Source organism: Phocoena sinus, chromosome 1 (assembly GCF_008692025.1).
Source record: "Phocoena sinus isolate mPhoSin1 chromosome 1, mPhoSin1.pri, whole genome shotgun sequence".
NCBI classification, from domain to species: Eukaryota; Metazoa; Chordata; class Mammalia; order Artiodactyla; family Phocoenidae; genus Phocoena; species Phocoena sinus.
The window spans coordinates 83,156,704-83,173,050 of record NC_045763.1 but is presented as its reverse complement, the minus strand read 5'-3'; the positions used below and the strand labels follow the sequence as shown (position 1 = coordinate 83,173,050).

General features: G+C 36.6%; 1 protein-coding gene across 8 annotated transcripts in view; it reads right to left on the bottom strand.

Annotated features, from left to right (window-relative positions):
- Positions 1–16,347, bottom strand: part of CCDC18 (coiled-coil domain containing 18) — a 127,519-nt gene that overhangs the window by 36,025 nt on the left and 75,147 nt on the right. For all 8 annotated transcript variants that reach the window (XM_032602757.1, XM_032602733.1, XM_032602709.1 and 5 more), the window contains 3 exons: positions 13,164–13,263; positions 8,829–8,945; positions 7,459–7,602 (listed from right to left, as the gene is read on the bottom strand). In XM_032602757.1, the coding sequence (XP_032458648.1) occupies positions 7,459–7,602; positions 8,829–8,945; positions 13,164–13,263 (361 nt within the window). The remainder of the gene's footprint in view (positions 1–7,458; positions 7,603–8,828; positions 8,946–13,163; positions 13,264–16,347) is intronic.

Below are 16,347 nucleotides of genomic sequence, written 5' to 3'. Positions count from 1 at the left end.
TCATTCACATTTGATGGAGAAATTAAAACCTTTACAGACAAGCAAAAGCTGAGAGAGTTCAGCACCACCAAACCAGCTTTACAACAAATGCTAAAGGAACTTCTCTAGACACGAAACACAAGAGAAGGAAATGACCTATAGTAGCGAACCCAAAACAATATATAAAATGGAAATAGGAACATACATATCGATAATTACCTTAAATGTAAATGGACTAATGCTCCCACCAAATGCTCCCACCAAAAGACACAGATTGGCTGAATGGATACAAAAACAAGACCCTTATATATGCTGTCTACAAGAGACCCACTTCAGACCTAGAGACACATACAGACTGAAAGTAAGGGGATGGAAAAAGATATTCCATGCAAATGGAAACCAAAAGAAAGCTGGAGTAGCAATTCTCATATCAGACAAAATAGACTTTAAAATAAGGACTATTAAAAGGGACAAAGAAGGACACTACATAATGATCAAGGGATCGATCCAAGAAGAAGATATAACAATTGTAAATATTTATGCACCCAACATAGGAGCACCTCAATACATAAGGCAAATACTAACAACCATAAAAGGGGAGATCAACAGTAACACAATCATAGTAGGGGACTTTAACACCCCACTTTCACCCATGGACAGATCATCCAAAATGAAAATAAATAAGGAAACACAAGCTTTAAATGATACATTAAACAAGATGGACTTAATTGATATTTATAGGACACTCCATCCAAAAACAACAGAATACACATTTTTCTCAAGTGCTCATGGAACATTCTCCAGGATAGATCATATCTTGGGTCACAAATCAAGCCTTGGTAAATTTAAGAAAACTGAAATTGTATCAAGTATCTTTTCCGACCACAACGCCATGAGACTAGATATCAATTACAGGAAAAGATCTGTAAAATATACAAACACATGGAGGCTAAACAATACACTACTTAATAATGAAGTGATCACTGAAGAAATCAAAGAGGAAATAAAAAAATACCTAGAAACAAATGACAATGGAGACACAACGACCCAAAACCTATGGGATGCAGCAAAAGCAGTTCTAAGGGGGAAGTTTATAGCAATACAAGCCCACCTTAAGAAGCAGGAAACATCTCGAATAAACAACCTAACCTTGCACCTCAAGCAATTAGAGAAAGAAGAACAAAAAAACCCCAAAGCTAGCAGAAGGAAAGAAATCATAAAAATCAGATCAGAAATAAATGAAAAAGAAATGAAGGAAACAATAGCAAAGATCAATAAAACTAAAAGCTGGTTCTTTGAGACGATAAACAAAATAGATAAACCACTAGCCAGACTCATCAAGAAAAAAAGGGAGAAGACTCAAATCAATAGAATTAGAAATGAAAAAGGAGAAGTAACAACTGACACTGCAGAAATAAAAAAAATCATGAGAGATTACTACAAGCAACTCTATGCCAATAAAATGGACAATCTGGAAGAAATGGACAAATTCTTAGAAATGCACAACCTGCCAAGACTGAATCAGGAAGAAATAGAAAATATGAACAGACCAATCACAAGCACTGAAATTGAAACTGTGATTAAAAACCTTCCAACAAACAAAAGCCCAGGACCAGATGGCTTCACAGGTGAATTCTATCAAACGTTTAGAGAAGAGCTAACACCTATCCTTCTCAAACTCTTCCAAAATATAGCAGAGGGAGGAACACTCCCAAATTCCTTCTACGAAGCCACCATCACCTTGATACCAAAACCAGACAAGGATGTCACAAAGAAAGAAAACTACAGGCCAATATCACTGATGAACATAGATGCAAAAATCCTCAACAAAATACTAGCAAACAGAATCCAACAGCACATTAAAAGGATCATACACCATGATCGAGTGGGGTTTATTCCAGGAATGCAAGGATTCTTCAACATACGCAAATCTATAAATGTGATAAACCATATTAACAAATTGAAGGAGAAAAACCATATGATCATCTCAATAGATGCAGAGAAAGCTTTCGACAAAATTCAACACCCGTTTATGATAAAAACCCTCCAGAAAGTAGGCATAGAGGGAACTTTCCTAAACATAATAAAAGCCATATATGACAAGCCCACAGCAAACATCATCCTCAATGGTGAAAAACTGAAAGCATTTCCACCAAGATCAGGAACAAGACAAGGTTGCCCACTCTCACCACTCTTATTCAACAAAGTTTTGGAAGTTTTAGCCACAGCAATCAGAGAAGAAAAGGAAATAAAAGGAATCCAAATCGGAAAAGAAGAAGTAAAGCTGTCACTGTTTGCAGATGACATGATACTATACATAGAGAATCCTAAAGATGCTACCAGAAAACTACTAGAGCTAATCAATGAATTTGGTAAAGTAGCAGGATACAAAATTAATGCACAGAAATCTCTGGCATTCCTATATACTAATGATGAAAAATCTGAAAGTGAAATCAAGAAAACACTCCCATTTACCATTGCAACAAAAAGAATAAAATATCTAGGAATAAACCTACCTAAGGATACGAAAGACCTGTATGCAGAAAATTATAAGACACTGATGAAAGAAATTAAAGATGATACAAATAGATGGAGAGATATACCATGTTCTTGGATGGGAAGAATCAACATTGTGAAAATGACTCTACTACCCAAAGCAATCTACAGATTCAATGCAATCCCTATCAAACTACCACTGGCATTTTTCACAGAACTAGAACAAAAAATTTCACAATTTGTATGGAAACACAAAAGACCCCGAATAGCCAAAGCAATCTTGAGAACGAAAAAAGGAGCTGGAGGAATAAGGCTCCCTGACTTCAGACTATATTACAAAGCAACAGTAATCAAGACAGTATGGTACTGGCACAAAAACAGAAAGATAGATCAGTGGAACAGGATAGAAAGCCCAGAGATAAACCCACGCACATATGGACACCTTATCTTTGATAAAGGAGGCAGGAATGTACAGTGGAGAAAGGACAGCCTCTTCAATAAATGGTGCTGGGAAAACTGGACAGGTACATGTAAAAGTATGAGATTAGATCACTCCCTAACACCATACACAAAAATAAGCTCAAAATGGATTAAAGACCTAAATGTAAGGCCAGAAACTATCAAACTCTTAGAAGAAAACATAGGAAGAACACTCTATGACATAAATCACAGCAAGATCCTTTCTGACCCACCTCCTAGAGTAATGGAAATAAAAACAAAAATAAACAAATGGGACCTAATGAAACTTCAAAGCTTTTGCACAGCAAAGGAAACCATAACCAAGACCAAAAGACAACCCTCAGAATGGGAGAAAACATTTGCAAATGAAGCAACTGACAAAGGATTAATCTCCAAAATTTACAAGCAGCTCATGCAGCTCAATAACAAAAAAACAAACAACCCCATCCAAAAATGGGCAGAAGACCTAAATAGACATTTCTCCAAAGAAGATATACAGAATGCCAACAAACACATGAAAGAATGCTCAACATCATTAATCATTAGAGAAATGCAAATCAAAACTACAATGAGATATCATCTCACACCAGTCAGAATGGCCATCATCAAAAAATCTAGAAACAATAAATGCTGGAGAGGGTGTGGAGAAAAGGGGACACTCTTGCACTGCTGGTGGGAATGTGAATTGGTTCAGCCACTGTGGAGAACAGTATGGAGGTTCCTTAAAAAACTACAAATAGAATTACCATATGACCCAGCAATCCCACTACTTGGCATATACCCTGAGAAAACCAAAATTCAAAAAGAGTCATGTACCAAAATGTTCATTGCAGCTCTATTTACAATAGCCAGGACATGGAAACAACCTAAGCGCCCATCATCGGATGAATGGATAAAGAAGATGTGGCACATATACACAATGGAATATTACTCAGCCTTAAAAAGAAATGAAATTGAGCTATTTGTAATGAGATGGATAAACCTAGAGTCTGTCATACAGAGTGAAGTAAGTCAGAAAGAAAAAGACAAATACCGTATGCTAACACATATATATGGAATTTAAGGGAAAAAAATGTCATGAAGAACCTAGGGGTAAGATAGGAATAAAGACGCAGACCTACTGGAGAACGGACTTGAGGGTATGGGGAGGGGGAGGGGTGAGTTTTGACAGGGCGAGAGAGAGTCATGGACATATACACACTAACAAACGTAGTAAGGTAGATAGCTGGGGGGAAGCAGCCGCAAGGCACAGGGATATTAGCTCGGTGCTTTGTGACAGCCTGGAAGGGTGGGATGGGGAGAGTGGGAGGGAGGGAGACGCAAGAGGGAAGACATATGGGAACATATGTATATGTATAGCTGATTCACTTTGTTATAAAGCAGAAACTAACACACCATTGTAAAGCAATTATACCCCAATAAAGATGTTAAAAAAAAAAAAAAAAAAAAAAAACCCTGCAGAAAGTAGGCATAGAGGGAACTTTCTTCAACATAATAAATGCCATATATGACAAACCCACAGCCAACATCGCCCTCAATGGTGAAAAACTGAAAGCATTTCCACTAAGATCAGGAACAAGACAAGGTTGCCCACTCTCACCACTCTTATTCAACAAAGTTTTGGAAGTTTTAGCCACAGCAATCAGAGAAGAAAAGGAAATAAAAGGAATCCAAATCGGAAAAGAAGTAAAGCTGCCACTGTTTGCAGATGACATGATACTATACATAGAGAATCCTAAAGATGCTACCAGAAAACTACTAGAGCTAATCAATGAATTTGGTAAAGTAGCAGGATATAAAATTAATGCACAGAAATCTCTGGCATTTCTATACACTAATGATGAAAAATATGAAAGTGAAATCAAGAAAACACTTCCGTTTACCATTGCAACAAAAAGAATAAAATATCTAGGAATAAACCTACGTAAGGAGACAAAAGACCTGTATGCAGAAAATTATAAGACACTGATGAAAGAAATTAAAGATGATACAAATAGATGGAGAGATATACCATGTTCTTGGATTGGAAGAATCAATGTTGTGAAAATGACTCTACTACCCAAAGCAATCTACAGATTCAATGCAATCCCTATCAAACTACCACTGGCATTTTTCACAGAACTAGAACAAAAAACTTCACAATTTGTATGGAAACACAAATGACCCCAAATAGCCAAAGCAATCTTGAGAACGAAAAACGGAGCTGGAAGAATTAGGCTCCCTAACTTCAGACTATACTACAAAGCTACAGTAATCAAGACAGTATGGTACTGGCAAAAAACAGAAAGATACATCAATGGAACAGGACAGAAAGCCCAGAGATAAACCCATGCACATATGGTCACCTTATCTTTGATAAAGGAGGCAAGAATATACAGTGGAGAAAGGACAGCCTCTTCAATAAGTGGTGCTGGGAAAACTGGACAGGTACATGTAAAAGTATGAAATTAGATAACTCCCTAACACCATACACAAAAATAAGCTCAAAATGGACTAAAGACCTAAATGTAAGCCCAGAAACTATCAAACTCTTAGAGGAAAACATAGGCAGAACACTGTATGACATAAATCACAGCAAGATCCTTTTTGACCCACCTCCTAGAGAAATGGAAATAAAAACAAGAATAAACAAATGGGACCAATGAAACTTCAAAGCTTTTGCACAGCAAAGGAAACCATAAACAAGACCAAAAGACAACCCTCAGAATGGAGAAAATATTTGCAAATGAAGCAACTGACAAAGGATTAATCTCCAAAATTTATAAGCAGCTCATGCAGCTCAATAACAAAAAACCAAACAACCCAATCCAAAAATGGGCAGAAGACCTAAATAGACATTTCTCCAAAGAAGATATACAGACTGCCAAGAAACACATGAAAGAATGCTCAACATCATTAATCATTAGAGAAATGCAAATCAAAACTACAATGAGATATCATCTCACATCAGTCAGAATGGCCATCATGAAAAAATCTAGAAACAATAAATGCTGGAGAGGGTGTGGAGAAAAGGGAACACTCTTGCACTGCTGGTGGGAATGTGAATTGGTACAGCCACTATGGAGAACAGTATGGAGGTTCCTTAAAACACTGCAAGTAAAACTACTATATGACCCAGCAATCCCACTACTGGGCATATACCCCGAGAAAACCATCATTCAAAGAGTCATGTACCAAAATGTTCATTGCAGCTCTATTTACAATAGCCAGGAGATGGAAACAACCTAAGTGTCCATCATCAGATGAATGGATAAAGAAGATGTGGCACATATATACAATTGAATATTACTCACACATAAAAAGAAATGAAATTGAGCTATTTGTAATGAGGTGGATAGACCTAGAGTGTCATACAGAGTGAAGTAAGTTATAAAGAGAAAGACAAATACTGTATGCTAACACATGTATATGGAATTTAAGAAAAAAAAATGTCATGAAGAACCTAGGGGTAAGACAGGAATAAAGACACAGACCTACTAGAGAATGGACTTGAGGATATGGGGAGGGGGAAGTGTAAGCTGTGACAAAGCAAGAGAGAGGCATGGACATATATACACTACCAAACGTAAGGTAGATAGCTAGTGGGAAGCATCCACATAGCACAGGGAGATCAGCTCGGTGCTTTGTGACCGCCTAGAGGGGTGGGATAGGAAGGGAGATGCAAGAGGGAAGAGATATGGGAGCATATGTATATGTATAACTGATTCACTTTGTTATAAAGCAGAAACTAACACACCATTGTAAAGCAATTATACTCTAATAAAGATGTAGAAAAAAAGAAGCATAAGGACTTCCCTGGTGGCACAGTGGTTAAGAATCCGCCTGCTAATGCAGGGGACACAGGTTTGATCCCTGGTCCAGGAAGATCCCACATGCCATGGAGCAACTAAACCTATGCACCACAACTACTGAGCCTGTGCTCTAGAGCCTGCGAACCACAACTACTGAGCCTGCGCTCTAGAGCCCATGAGCCACGACTACTGAGCCCGCTTGTCGCAACTACTGCAGCCCGTGTGCCTAGAGCTTGTGCTCTGCAACAAAGAGAAGCCACCACAATGAGAAGCCTGCACACCACAACAAAGACCCAATGCAGCCAAAAAATAAATAAATAAATTTATAAAAGATAAATATAAAGCATATTTAACACTAAAAAAACAAAAACAGGGCTTCCCTGGTGGCGCAGTGGTTGGGAGTCTGCCTGCCAATGCAGGGGACACTGTCGGGTTCGAGCCCTGGTCTGGGAAGATCCCACATGCCGCGGAGCAACTGGGCCCGTGAGCCACGAATACTGAGCCTTCACATCTGGAGCCTGTGCTCCGCCACAGGAGAGGCCGCGACAGTGAGAGGCCTGTGCACTGCGATGAAGAGTGGCCCCCGCTCGCCTCAACTAGAGAAAGCCCTCGCACAGAAACGAAGACCCAATGCAGTTAAATAAATAAATTAAAAAAACAAACAAACAAAAAAAAAACAAAACATAACGATTTATATCAATCTTGTTCCTTAGGAGGAAAATAATTTGCTTACAATTTCCATTTCTTTCATCTTTCCTTGTGTCCATTCAGTTTCTTTTTTCAGTTGACTTATCTCCTGTTCATTTTGTAGTGTTATAAACTCTTTTTCTCGAAGTTGTTCTTTGGCATTTTGCAATTTTTCATTCAAACTTTCTATCTGAATTTTAAACAGAGCAATGTTAATGTAACTAAAGAAAAATAATTCTTCAGTCATAACTGCAATCCAAGTAAGTCAGGTTTTAAACATGTATATCTAAAATAGCAAAAATTTAAAAATGTTTTTCTTTTTTTTTCTTTTGTTCTTTTAGAAGAGAATGAGTTTATTAGAACAAAGAGCCAAAAATATGTTTTTCTTAAAACAACCATAACTTTGACATAAGTATCAGAATTCTTGTGCCTAATAAAATGCTTATATGTATACCTAAAATATACTAAAAGAGATGACAGTCTCAATCACATTTGTATAAGAAAGGAAAATAAAGGTACGTTAAAACAACACACATTACGTGGCCTTCAAAATAATTTTACAGGTAATTATCTGCATGAGGTAAAAAATACAATTAGTGAAAACAAACTCCCCTTCTTTATTATGTTCCTTCCTTAGAGGCAACCACAGTTAACAGAATTACTGGCAAATCCTTCCAGAGATATTTTATACATATTCAGATATGCACACATTATAATAAATATGTGAACGCGTTGACATACAAAAAAAATACATTCAAAATAACATTAAAAGGGTAAGCACCAGAAGCTGGGGAGTCAGAGAAAAGGAAAAATGTGGTGGAAGGGTACAAAGTTTCAGTTAGGCAGGATGAATAGATTCTGGAGATACAATGTATGGCACAGTGAATGACTGTAATTAGTAATACTATGTTGTATACTTGATAAGTGTTCTCATAAAAAAAAAAGTAACTATATGAGGTTGTAGATATGTTAATTAGTTTGATTACTGTAATTATGTCATAATGTATGTGTATATTAAAACATCATGCTGTACATCTTAAATATATGCCATTTTTTGTCAATTATACCTCAATAAAGCTGGGGAAAAAATTGAGAAGAAAATGAATATAACATAGGATGTACAAGATAATTAAAATTATGCAGTATTGGGAATTCCCTGGCAATCCTGTGGTTAGGACTCCATGCTGTCACTGCCAAGGGTCCAGGTTCAATCCCTGGTTGGGGAACTAAGATCCCACAAGCTACACAGCACAGTGAAAAAACAATAAATTAATAAATAAATAATAAAGTAAAATAATGCAGCATTTTTATTGTTTGTATTCTATTAAAAAGCTGTATTATGTGAATAACAGATGCTTACAGTTAAGGAGTTATTTTTTTAAAATAATTTAAGACATGTAATTTTTAATAATTTACCTGTTTGTTGCTTTCTTTAAGTTCCAATTCTGATTTCTCCAGAGTACCCTCTAATTTAATTATTTTCTGTTCCATTTCTCCCCTGTTCTCACGAATAGTCATATCCAAATATGTAACCTAAGTACAAAAGCAACATTAAGCTGTCACTCAATTTTATTCTAACATGGAAAACTGTGTGCTTGCAATGTGATTTAGAATTGTTTATAGTGGGTATAACTAAAGAATAAATGCATCTCAAATAAATTATTAAAAAGAATGAGATAGGGGCTTCCCTGGTGGTGCAGTGGTTGACAGTCCGCCTGCCAATGCAGGGGACATGGGTTCGTGCCCCGGTCTGGGAGGATCCCACATGCCGTGGAGCGGCTGGGCCCATGGGCCATGGCTGCTGAGCCTGCACGTCCAGAGCCTGTGCTCCGCAACGAGAGAAGGCACGACAGTGAGAGGCCCGCGTACCGCAAAATAAAAAACAACAAAAAAAAGAATGAGACAAATAATCATTGCTTAATAATACTGGATCTTGAGCCTGATATATGATTATGTTCACATAAGTGACAAATAAAATGATTCAAACTTCATTTTATGCTTGATAAAAGCTGCTAGGGCTTCCCTGGTGGTGCAGTGGTTAAGAATCCGCCTGCCAATACAGGGGACATGGGTTCTATCCCTGGTCCGGGAAGGTCCCACATGCTGCGAAGCAACTAAGCCTGTCCACAACTACTGAGCCTGCACTCTAGAGCCCGTGAGCCAAAACTACTGAATCCACATGCTGCAAGTACTGAAGCCCGCGCACCTAGAGCCCGTGCTCCACAACAAAGAGAAGCAACCGCAATAAGAAGCCCGCACACTGCAACCAAGAGTAGCTCCCGCTCGCCACAACTAGAGAAAGCCCACGCACAGCAATAAAGGCCAAATGCAGCCCCCCAAAATCAATAAAATTTAAGAAAAAAAAAGCTGCTAAATAACAATGCAACATGAAAATTGTGGGATGCAGCAAAAGCACTGCTTGGAGGAACATCTAAAGCATTGAATGCATATATTAGAAAAGAAGAAAGGGGCTTCCCTGGTGGTGCAGTGGTTGAGAGTCTGCCTGCCGATGCAGGGGACACAGGTCCGGGAAGATCCCACATGCCACGGAGCGGCAGGGCCCGTGAGCCATGGCTGCTGAGCCTGCGCGTCTGGAGCCTGTGCTCCTCAACGGGAGAGGCCACAACAGTGAGAGGCCCGCATACCGCAAAAGAAAAAAAAAAAAAGAAGGCCTAAAATCAGTCATCTAAGCTTCCACCTTGGGTAACTAGAAAAAGAAGAGCAAATTAAATCGAAACTAAGCAGAAAAAAAAATAATAAAAATTAGAGCAGAACTCAATGAAATTAAAATTGGAAAATCAATAGAGAAAATCAACAAAGCCAAAAGCTGGTTCTTTGAAAAGATCAATAATGTAAATAAGTCTCCAGCCAGACTAACTTAAAAAAAAAGAGAGGATATAAATTGCTAATATGAGAAACGAAAGAGGAGATATTACTACAAATCTCAAGGACATTAAAAGGATAATAGAGAAATATTAAAAACAACTCTCTGCCCATGAATTTAATAAAACTAGATGAAATAGACGAGTTACTCGAAAGGCACAATCTGCCAAAACTCGCACAAGAAGAGACAATCTGAATAAGCCTATATCTATTAAAGAAATTCAATCAATGATTAATAACTTTCCAAAACAGAAAGCACCAGACTCAGATGGATTCACTGCTGAATTCTACAAGACATTTAAGGAAGAAATTACACTAATTCTCTACACTCTCACTTAGTAGATAGAAGCAGAGGAAATACTAACTCATTCTCTGAGGCCAGCATTACCCTGATACCAAAACCAGACAGAGACATTATAAAAAAAAAGAAAATTACAGACCAGTATCTTTCATGGACATAGATATAAAAATTCTCAATAAAATATTACTGAATCATACCCAACGATGTATAAAAAGAACTATACACCACAACAAGTGGGATTTTTTCTAGGTATGAAAGGCTTTTTCAACATTTGAAAATTAATTAACGTAACTGATCACATCAATAGGCTAAAGAAGAAAATCACATGATCATGTTAATAGATGCAGAAAAACACATTTGACAAAATCCAACATCTATTCATGATAAAAACTCTTGGTAAACTAGGAATAGAGAGTAACTACCTCAACTTGATAAATAATATCTAAAAAAAACTAACAGCTAACATGAGAAACTCAAAGTTTTCCCATTAAGATCAGATACAAGGCAAAGATATTTCATCGTACCACTTCTTTTCAACATTGTACAGGATGTCCTAGCTAATGCAGTAAGACAAGAAAAGGAAATAAAAGGTATACAGGTTGGGAACAAAGACATAAAACTGTCTTTGTTTGCAGATGACATGATGATTTAGGTAGAAAATCCAAAGGATTTGACAAAAAAATTCCTGGAACTAATAAGCGATTATAGCAGGTTGCAGGATACAAGGTTAATACACAAAAATCAATTGCTTTCCCATGTACCAGCAATGAACAAGAGAAATTTGAAGTTAAAAACAAAATTATCATTTATATTAGCATTCTCCAAAATGAAATAGTTATAAATCTAAACATATTCAAGATCTATATATGGAAAACTATAAAACTCCAATGAAAGAAATCAAAGAATTATATAAATGGAGAGAGAGTTCACGTTCATGGATAGGAAGACTTAATATTGTCAAGATGTCAGTTCTTTCCAACTTGATGTATAGATTCAAGGCAATGCCAATCAAAATCCCAGCAAGTTATTTTGTGGATATCAACAAACTGCTTCTAAAGTTTATAGGGAGAGGCAAAAAACCCAGAAGAGCCAACACAACTTTGAAAGAGAACAAAGTTGGAAAACTGACATTACTCAACTTCAAGACTTACTAAAAAGGTACAGTAATCAAGACAGTGTGGTACTGATGAAAGAATAGGTGAATAAATCAATGGAACAGAAGAGACCAGAAACAAACCCATGTAGATATAGTCGACTGATCTTTGACAAAGGAGCAAAGGCAATACAAGATGTCCTTCAATAGGTGAATGGATAAATAAACCATAATATATCCAGGCAATGGAATACTATTCCATGCTAAAAAGAAATAAGCTTTGAAAAGACACGGAGGAAACTTAAATGCATATTACTAAGCGAAAGAAGCCAATCTGAAAAGGCTACAATACAATATGATTCCAACTGTATGACATTCTGGAAAAGGCAAAACTACAAAGACAGCAAAAAATCAGTGGTTGCCAGGGTTGGGATAAGAGGGAGAGGGATGAATAGGTGGGGCACAGAGGATTTTTAGGGCAGTGAAAATATTCTGAATGATACCATAATGATGGATAGCTGTCCAAACTCCTAGAATGTATAACACAAAAGTAAACTGTAATGTAAACTATGGACTTCGGGTGATTATGAAGTGTCAATGTATCAATAGGTTCATCAGCTTTAACAAATGTACCATTCTGGCAGGGAATGTTGATAATGGGGAAGGCTGTGCATCTGTGAGGGTGGGGCGTTTACAGGAAATCTCTCTACCTGCTGCTCAATTTTGCTGTGAACCTAAAACTGCTCTAAAAAATAAAGTCTTTTAAAAAAGATGTTGCTAAATAATGCCTTCTGAATATTTTTCTTCCTTCAATAAATACTAGCTGAGCAAGTAACTCCTTTAATCCCATTTTCTTATGATATACAGTATTAAAAGAGATCAAAAGGTTCAGATACTAAGCTAAACTTCATTCCAGAAAATCCACCTGCTATAAAAATAGCAAGATAAAGAGAGACGACATATTTCTAATTTTAAAAATATTTATGTGCACAGAAAAAAGAAATACCTATAAAGGGACTTCCCTGGTGGCACAGTGGTTAAGAATCTGCCTACCAATGCAGGGGACACGGGTTCGAGCCCTGGTCTGGGAAGATCCCACATGCTGCGCAGCAACTAAGCCCACGAGACACAACTACTGAGCCTGCGCTCTAGAGCCTGTGAGCCACAACTACTGAGCCCATGCACCACAACTGAAGCCCACATGCCTAGAGCCCGTGCTCTGCAATGAGAAGCCACCTCAATGAGAAGCGCACACACAGCAATGAAGAGTAGAGAAAGCCCGCTCATAGCAACAAAGACCTAACACACCAAAATAAATGAATTTTTTAAAAAAAGCTATAAAAAAAAAAAAGCTATAAAAATATCTATTTTGCCAAAAAGAGGGGACATCTGAAACCTTGTGCGATTGTATTTTAACAGAAAATTTCATTAAAATATAGTTTAAAAAATATATATATATATAAAGAAAACCAACTTGAGCTGCTCTTTGCTTTAGCTCCCAATTTCTCTCCTTAAGTGCCTGATCCATTTCAAGGAGTTCTTGCTTTTTGTCTTCAATCTCCATCTTGCATTCCCTGCAATTTATCAAAGTGAAAAAGATCTAAGCAAATAAATAGGAATATTATAGTTTCAAAAAATTTAAATCAAGTGGGTTACCTTTCCTGTAAGTTAAAAGTGATAGGATATATTCAACTATTTCAGATTGAGAGCTCACATTAAAGGAATAATGTATAAAGAAAATGACTGATATCAATGCAACTACTTTAACAGAGTGTTCTAAAAAGGCAAAAGTTAACTCAGATTCTACTATTGGAGACAATTTAAGCTAAATGTTAAAAGCACTACCAGGGAATAAGATTGAATCAGTATAAGAATTTTAAAAATATATCTATATTTTTTCATCTATAGATCAAAGGAGTGTTTGAAAGTCTTTTATATATAACAGCTGTGAGTTCACTATAACTGAACGAGGCATTTATCTCATGATTGATGTCCCTGATATCCAAAGCTCAGTAAACGACCACTGTATTTCTTATGGGAATTTTTTTTAACATCTTTATTGGAGTATAATTGCTTTACAATGGTGTGTTAGCTTCTGCTTTATAACAAAGTGACTCAGTTATACATATACATATGTTCCCATATCTCTTCCCTCTTGCGTCTCCTTCCCTCCCACCCATCTAGGTGGTCACAAACCACAGAGCTGATCTCCCTGTGCTATGTGGCTACTTCCCACTAGCTATCTATTTTACATTTGGTAGTGTATATATGTCCATGCCACTCTCTCACTTTGTCACAGCTTACCCTTCCCCCTCCCCATATCCTCAAGTCCATTCTGTAGTAGGTCTGTCTTTATTCCCGTCTTGCCCCTAGGTTCTTCATGACCTTTTTTTTCCCCCTTAGATTCCATATATATGTGTTAGCATACGGTATTTGTTTTTCTCTTTCTGACTTACTTCACTCTGTATGACAGACTCCAGGTCCATTCACCTCACTATAAATAACTCAATTTTGTTTCTTTTTATGGCTGAGTAATATTCCATTGTATATATGTGCCACATCTTCTTTATCCATTCATCTGATGATGGACACTTAGGTTGCTTCCATGTCCTGGCTATTGTAAATAGAGCTGCAATGAACATTTTGGTACATGACTCTTTTTGAATGATGGTTTTCTCAGGGTATATGCCCAGTAGTGGGATTGCTGGGTCATATGGTAGTTCTATTTGCAGTTTTTTAAGGAACCTCCATACTGTTCTCCATAGTGGCTGTATCAATTTACATTCCCACCAACAGTGCAAGAGGGTTCCCTTTTTTCCACACCTACTCCAGCATTTATTGTTTACAGATTGTTTGATGATGGCCATTCTGAACCCGTGTGAGATGATATTTCATTGTAATTTTGATTTGCATTTCTCTAATGATTAATGATGTTGAGCATTCTTTCATGTGTTTGCTGGCAATCTGTATATCTTCTTTGGAGAAATGTCTACTTAGGTCTTGTGCCCATTTTTGGATTGGGTTGTTTTTTTGATATTGAGCTGCATGAGCTGCTTGTAAATTTTGGAGATTAATCCTTTGTCAGTTGCTTCATTTGCAAGTATTTTCTCCCATTCCTAACGTTGTCTTTTTGTCTTGTTTATGGTTTCCTTTGCTGTGCAAAAGCTTTTAAGTTTCATTAGGTCCTATCTGTTTATTTTTGTTTTTATTTCCATTTCTCTAGGAGGTGGGTCGAAAAGGATCTTGCTGTGATTTATGTCATAGAGTGTTCTGCCTACGTTTTCCTCTAAGAGTTTGATAGTGTCTGGCCTTACCATTTAGGTCTTTAATTCATTTTGAGTTTATTTTTGTGTATGGTGTTAGAGACTGTTCTAATTTCATACTTTTACATGTACCTGTCCAGTTTTCCCAGCACCAGTTATTGAAGAGGCTGTCTTTTCTCCACTGTATATTCTTGCCTCCTTTATCAAAGATAAGGTGACCATATATGCGTGGGTTTATCTCTGGCTTTCTCAGATTCTACTATTGGAGACAATTTAAGCTAAATGTTAAAAGCACTACCAGGGAATAAGACTGAATCAGTATAAGAATTTAAAAAATATATCTATATTTTTTCATCTATAGATCAAAGGAGTGTTTGCAAGTCTTTTATATATAATAGCTGTGAGTTCACTATAATTGAACGAGGCATTTATCTCATGATTGATGTCCCTGATATCCAAAGCTCAGTAAACGACCACTGTATTTCTTATGGAAATTTTACTCAAAATGACACCTTACATTTAGTGAAGTATTGAAGTCTAATATAGAAATATTTTAAATGTATTTTTTTAAATGTATTTTCTATAAATTCTAACCTTCTTAAAACACTAACTTATGAATAATTTTACATATAAAAATGCTTAAAATGACACAATTTTAATATTTATATCACTCTAAAGCCTCTGATCAGAGAATTTTAATTTCAAACTCTAAGTTCTGATATCACAAAGGATGAAAACGTTGTTGATCTTGAATCTTCATATGATTTTCCAATCTTAAATATGAAACAATATAATAAAGGTGCTGACTTTAAAAAGCAGATTCTGAACTTCTTTAATGAGATGTTTACTGTTCTCCTAAAAGCCTGAAGAGTTCATACAAGGCTAAACTTATATTCTAAAAGTAATATGAAATGAATTCTAAAGATAGCTCTAATTGCTGTCTATATGAATAGCTGCACTTCCAAAATTCAGCTACTATCTAGAATTTTAAGTTTTGTTTTACTTCTTTTATCCATTCATTCCCTTAATCATTTAGCAAATATTTATTGGATGTTTCTTATATGTCAAGGTTCTATGTACAGTGGAATTAATAGGCAACAGGATAGATGTTGTTCATTACATAGAGCTTACATTCTACTAGGTCAAGAGATGGACTATAAATAATAAACAACTCAACATGAAAAATATAATATAAAGTGCTATGTTAGAACATTAAATACAGTGATGAGATCGTGACTGGGAGGCTATGTTAGAATAGGTGGTCAGGGAAGGGCCCTTTGAGGTAATGTGAAGGGTATGAAGAAGCTGGCCATACAACCATTATTTCAGGCCAAAGAAACAGCTATGACAAAAGTCCTAAGGTGGGAAAAAACTTGGTAAACTTTAAGTACAATA